The 6,039-nt window shown below is 33.2% G+C and overlaps 1 protein-coding gene across 1 annotated transcript; it reads left to right on the plus strand.

The window, feature by feature from the left end:
- The first annotated feature begins 2,517 nt into the window (after positions 1–2,517).
- Positions 2,518–5,155, plus strand: LOC134232028 (uncharacterized). Its single transcript, XM_062714005.1, has 3 exons — positions 2,518–2,841; positions 4,363–4,527; positions 4,758–5,155. Exons 1-3 carry the CDS (start codon positions 2,544–2,546, stop codon positions 5,030–5,032), a joined length of 738 nt encoding a protein of 245 aa, XP_062569989.1. The 5' UTR covers positions 2,518–2,543; the 3' UTR covers positions 5,033–5,155.
- Positions 5,156–6,039: the final 884 nt, after the last annotated feature.

Raw genomic sequence — 6,039 nt, forward strand, 5'->3', positions numbered from 1 at the left:
CATGTTAATCAATTTCAAAATTTATTTAAAATTGTATACATTATATTTTCACATCAAAACATCTTTATGTAAATACGAAGAATTTAGTTAATTTCAAAACACTTTTTGTTCACTTGAATGTTTAAGTGAATTGATATAAGCATGCTTTAGAGGCAAACATGTATATGTAATTGAGTTATTTGTTTACAGATTAATTTATTAGATTAATAAAGATATTGAATTATTTCATCATTATTTATCATTGCTGTAGATTGATTTTCACTCAAATGAATAAAAAATTAATTTGTCTAATTTCCTTTCATAGATTTCATTTGAGAGTATAACATATACTGAGTATTCAAATATCAGCTGATCTTTACATATTTTTGACTAATTGGGATAATTGAATTTGTCTTCAAATGAAGCACCATTGTATTTTAAAATTTAGTTTTGAAACATGTATGCATAAAAATAATTGTTTCGGGTTATTGGAAACTCCAATGTCGATAATGAATGATTTATAGGTGATGATATTCACGGTACATACATTCCTCTGAAAGCCCAATTATGGCATGGTAGTTGATCAAAGGAAAAGTAAGTTTTATATACTTTTTTGCAAAAAAAAAAAAAAAAAAAAAACTAACAAAAATCAATTAAACAAATGATAAGATCAATAGAACACAGAATGACAGATATAGAAGAAGGAAAAGTTGAGAATTTTCAAAATAACAAGAAGAGAAGGAAATAAAATCAATAAAACTGATGAATTTTTTTGAAAAGTTAAAAATTGCAAAATTTTCCAGAAATCAAATCAATAGTGTATATATCAAAACATAGTTGTATGACTTTTCAACACTTTATTCTACTATTCCTCATGATAAGTTAAAAAGCAGGCATTTTGATACCAATGACAACAATTTATGGGAATGCTTGTGGGCATCAATTTTGCTCCTTTATTATTTGACCTTTTACACGTATATTCTTATGAAAATAATAATAACTTCTTCGTTAAGTTCTAAATGAGAAGAAGTAATTTTTTGCAGTTGCCTTCAATTCAATTGGCGAGACTATGAATTATAATTCTTTTCATTTATTTGTCAAATGTACATGTATATGTCCATCTAAACTCGAAATAAAAGACACCACAGCGTTTGGACATCATCTGGATGTTTGGAAATCGGTCCTTCTGATGAGAACGTATAAACCAAGATCCCGTGTCGTAGTAGCTATAGGAGTTGGTGCAAAAAAGGCCCTGAGAGGCCGAGTATAGCTATAAATTTGAAGCCCTCCTCTGGCAAGTGGCGGCATCTCAAAATGAATGAAAAATTCTGAAAGGGATGTTAAGGAGGCTGGGGGTCAACAAAATTAACCACCAGATATAACTTAATTTTTTAGATATGATATTTTAAGCTATCAACTATCATTTGGCAATAAAAATTACAAAAATTTTAGTTTTAAAATTTTATCATTTTTCTATATCTTCATATGGAGCTCTTTGTCTAAAGGAGATCAATATAGTCTAAAAATGGCCACACCCCCCCCCCCCCCCCGGCCCCTTTAAACGAAGAAACAAGCAAAACAATTTTTTTGAAGATTGATGCAGATTAGTAATAAATATTTAAAGTTAATATAAGCGTTTTGGAAGTTATTTACATTTGTGTTTTTTTCAGTAGTAAAAAAATATACCAAAAAATTTCCAGACCTTTTTCTTCCTTTTTTGGAAAAGGGGGGGGGGGTATTCCTTAAAGACTTTTATGCAGACTAATCGGTAAGAAGTTTTCTAACCACAAAAAAGATTGGGACACATTGAATTTATATTAAAAAAGATTATTGTAAAGTGCTTAGAAAAAAATTATCTGTAAATGTTTGAATAATCTTTTGAATAACAAGTATTTTTGAATCCTTTCAGAGTTTGGTTAACCAATTTTAATCCTATCATCTCGATAAAATTTGGGATCATCCGCATGAAATTGTCTACCTTTACGAAATTAAAAATAGTATACTATAATATTCAAAACTTCAGAGCCAAACTCAAGTGTTTGAAATGAATAAAACAGACTTTTTAACATGTTTGATATTTCCAAACTTAACCGAGTCTCAAAGTTGACTTTTTTGAATTGCTTCCGATCGCTTTTCACCGGAAGCGATCATGACTTAAATTTAAATATTCTTATTTCTTGCAACCGATTTTCTGAATTATAGTCTTTCTTCACATTCAGTCACTGTTGTCGTTGTAAAATGTTTACTTTAAAGAAAACTTTAGAAAAGACATTTACTTTAGTACGTGGTGTTTGTCTAGTTTATCTGCAGTTACCTTAATTTTCATCCTTAATCACAGAGCATCTAAGGTACAAAAAAGATTCCCACGATTTTTACCCCACTTTAACAAGGCCCCACTGCTTTGTTAAAGTATCAAGTATTTGCATCTATCCAAAGTTCAATTATTTGATCAACATTTTTTTTTCTACAGACCAAGAGAATTTAAAACTATACTCCATCAGCGACAACCAACAATTCTTATAAGTCGATCAGCATCTGCAGCAATCAGCGAGAGCTGTTGAAAAATGTTCAAAATGATTCAAACTTTAAAATTCCTTTTCTCGTTAACCATAATCAGACAGATTTTTACTACGAATTTTCACTATTCTTGGTCAGATGAGGTGGTAGAAAACCCTACAACATCCTGTAACCATCTTGCGTCGTTTTCGCGTCCGTCGAAGTGTCTGGCGGCGTGTCTTAATACCTACACTCTACTTCACGCCGTGGGCTGGGACAAGATGTCACTTTCGTGTGTTTGCTGCCCTAGTCCTTTGTTGGACTCTGAAGCGACATTGGCGGGAAACTGGCAGACCTACGTTAGTGGTAAGACTATCTTATCTGAATTAAAATTTTCTAATATTTATTTCATAAATAATTCAAAATTAAGATTCTATGCAGGGTTTTTTTTAAGGTTATAGATTTTATTGTTGATATATTTGTACCAAAGAAATTTTGTCGTAATTATCAAAACATTCTCTGTGAGAATCGTCACCAAACATGTAAGTCTTAGGATCCTTTGTTTATTTATTTAAAGACAGGATTGCGTTTTGAGGAGTCTTTCGTTATTCATTAGTGGTAAAGTTATGGTGTGCCACCATCGACATTTTATACACCATACTTTCATACAAATAAAGCAATAAAAACTGATCAGATTAACTCTAAGATTTTTTTTTATTCGGAAGTACGGTTTTCTGTGAAACTGAAAGTATTTATCAGTTTAAATATAAAAAAGAATAAAAGTAGTAAAATCAAAGTTTTTACCATACTACCTAGTATGTGTTTCAAAGATTAGATTGCTTGTCGATTGAAATGTTATTTTCAAAATAACCTTGTCGAAATGGAATTTTGTCTGAGAGCCTACTAGTAGAAATTTCCTGATATTAAACCTTTTTTCTATATATTTTTTGTACAGTTGGAAAAGCTCTAACAAGTCAATAAATTGACTTAATACAGTTTGGTATTAGGTCAGTCAGTTTAATTTGATCTCTTGTCAGCCACAATGTTATATAACGTGACTGTAAAGTTTGCTGTATCAAATTTTGAAAGGAATATTCCAATCAATACAGAAGCATTAAATACATTTTCACGTTTGGTTAAATACAAATTGGATTACAACTTTAATTTAAAAATGCATTTGAAATCATAAGCCATGATGGATTGGATGTTTCAACAGCTCTGGGTTGCTTGTACAAACATAGAAATATTAAATCGAAGATGACAAACATTTTTAAGATTGGAGGTGAAAGATATTGAGTTAAAGAACAGTATTTAAGCTAAAATGTCCATTAAAAATACAAAATAGGAGCAGAGCAAACGCGGACCTCCAAAACATCTGAAGTGGGATCAGGTGCCATGGAGGGGTGAGCATCCCCTGCCAACCGGTCACACCCGCCATCTGCTCCTTGTCATGATCGGGCAATAACGGGAAAATCCGTCGACAATGCAGTGTCCAACATGATAACTGTGGAGCTAGTTTTAGGTCACCTGAACCTATTGAAGCTTCTCTGGTCACGTGTTGTCCTTGTACATGTACATGTAAGGGGTCACAATAAAAGGTCATCAGAACCATTTCTTTTAATATAAAAAGTATAGAGCTGGAGGGTATAAACATTTTATTAAACAGTCTTTTGAGGGGTATAGCAGGACGAAGGTGACTTTCTGGAGAAAGTTGTGGCATTTTGTATTCTTGATATGAATAGTCGCAGTTTCGATCATTCAAAGCATTTTGCCATTAAAGTTGCTGTCTAAATCAAGACAATTTTAATTCTTCATTGAATTTTTTTTTCTTTGCTCTGTCAATTCTTTTCCCCAGTTTATATACATGTGATTATTTTTTTTATACAGGGACGTGCCTACCTGGGTACCAGCTCGTTGCCCCCCGTACCTGCTATAAATATAACTCCTCCTCTGTCAGCTACCCAGTGGCCGACGCCCTGTGCAAGGCCGAAGGAGGGGCCCTTATTAGAATAGACTCTGCTGAAAAGAACTCCGTGTTTACAAATTTTGTCGGTAAGTTTTAATTTTCTTAAGAAGTATTCATCAACATGCAGAATTCCACTGTTCACACACACGCACCCACCCTCCCTCACACACACACACAAATATACACGAGAGAGAGAGAGAGAGAGAGAGAGAGAGAGAGAGAGAGAGAGAGAGAGAGAGAGAGAGAGAGAGAGAGAGAGAGGTAACCATGGTATGCTAACAATTTTAGATACGATCAAAAATTTCCCTTTTTTCAGAAAACCACGTTAGTGACACGTCGGGTACACAAGTGTGGGTCCAAGCCACACGGAAAGGCTCTTTCTGGTATTTTGATGACAACACGCTCATCGAATTCGATAATTTCGGTGTTGGTGCAAATAGCAACGGAGAACTTGAAATCAGATTTAGGGCAAGAGAAGCATTGCAGTGGAAATGGCAAGACGGTCTAGATATTGACCAATTCAGTTTTGTGTGTGAATCTAAGACGATGCTGCATTGGACGACTAACGGAAATCAGATGTATAATGACTAAAATCAAGACAATGGAAACAATGAATTTGATGGACCCAACTAACTTTTCTTTGTCATGAACATTCATTTATATAAAAAAAGTTTCACTAAAATATTTTCTATGTTTCGAACTTTCGATTCAATATTTCACATTTTAAAATCTGTTAAAAATTCATGCTTGTCATGTTATTAAAAAAAGTGAAAAGCAAAGTTAGCAAACTCAGATTGCATGTTTGAAAAAACAAATAAATCAAATTTTATAGATTTCATTTCAAAATTAGAGAAAAAACTATTATAGAGCAGTCACATGCGTATGAAATTAATGATCAGCTACTCTTGTCTATTTTATCTTCGTGACACTGAATGGATTCCAGGATTTAAAGTATATAAAGTAAAGATGTTTGAATTAAACAAGACAGTGACAAATCCATAGTTTTGTCCTTTTACAAGACAGTTTTACCATACACTTACTGGTCAACAGGGGATGGTTACTCTTCTCAGGTACCTGATTCATCTCTGTAATGTCAAGGGGTCCATGTTTATTCCCTGTTCATATACCCGGTATTGGAATTACCGGTATTTGTAGTTTTTAAGAGATCCATCATGTTCGTTATTTTAATCCTATTTCATTTACATAACGGTGTCGAATCCATACAAGCTGTTGAACTTTATTACATACTAATATTACATATTTATACTACATGTATACATTGATATTGCCAGGATGTCACCCTCTCCAGTTTTCAGAAAAGAAGTTTATTATAATTTAAGGGAAAATATCAGTTTTGTTCATACTCCTACAAAAAAGGGGCCCATGGGCCACAACACTCACCTGAGTATTTGACCATGCTATTCATCACCAGATTTTCCCCTTTGTGATACTGGTACCTACTGTGGGCCAGTCCTATGCCCAGGGGTCATGATTTGGATGATTTAGAATAAACACTATGCCAGGATGCTTCTGTGTAAGTTTCAGATATCCTGGCCCAGTGGATCTTGAGAAGAAGATTTTTAAAAAATCCTATATAT

This window comes from Saccostrea cucullata, unplaced genomic scaffold (assembly GCF_032062105.1).
Source record: "Saccostrea cucullata isolate Sc308-1 unplaced genomic scaffold, CSIRO_AGI_Scuc_v1 ctg148, whole genome shotgun sequence".
Lineage (NCBI taxonomy): Eukaryota > Metazoa > Mollusca > Bivalvia > Ostreida > Ostreidae > Saccostrea > Saccostrea cuccullata.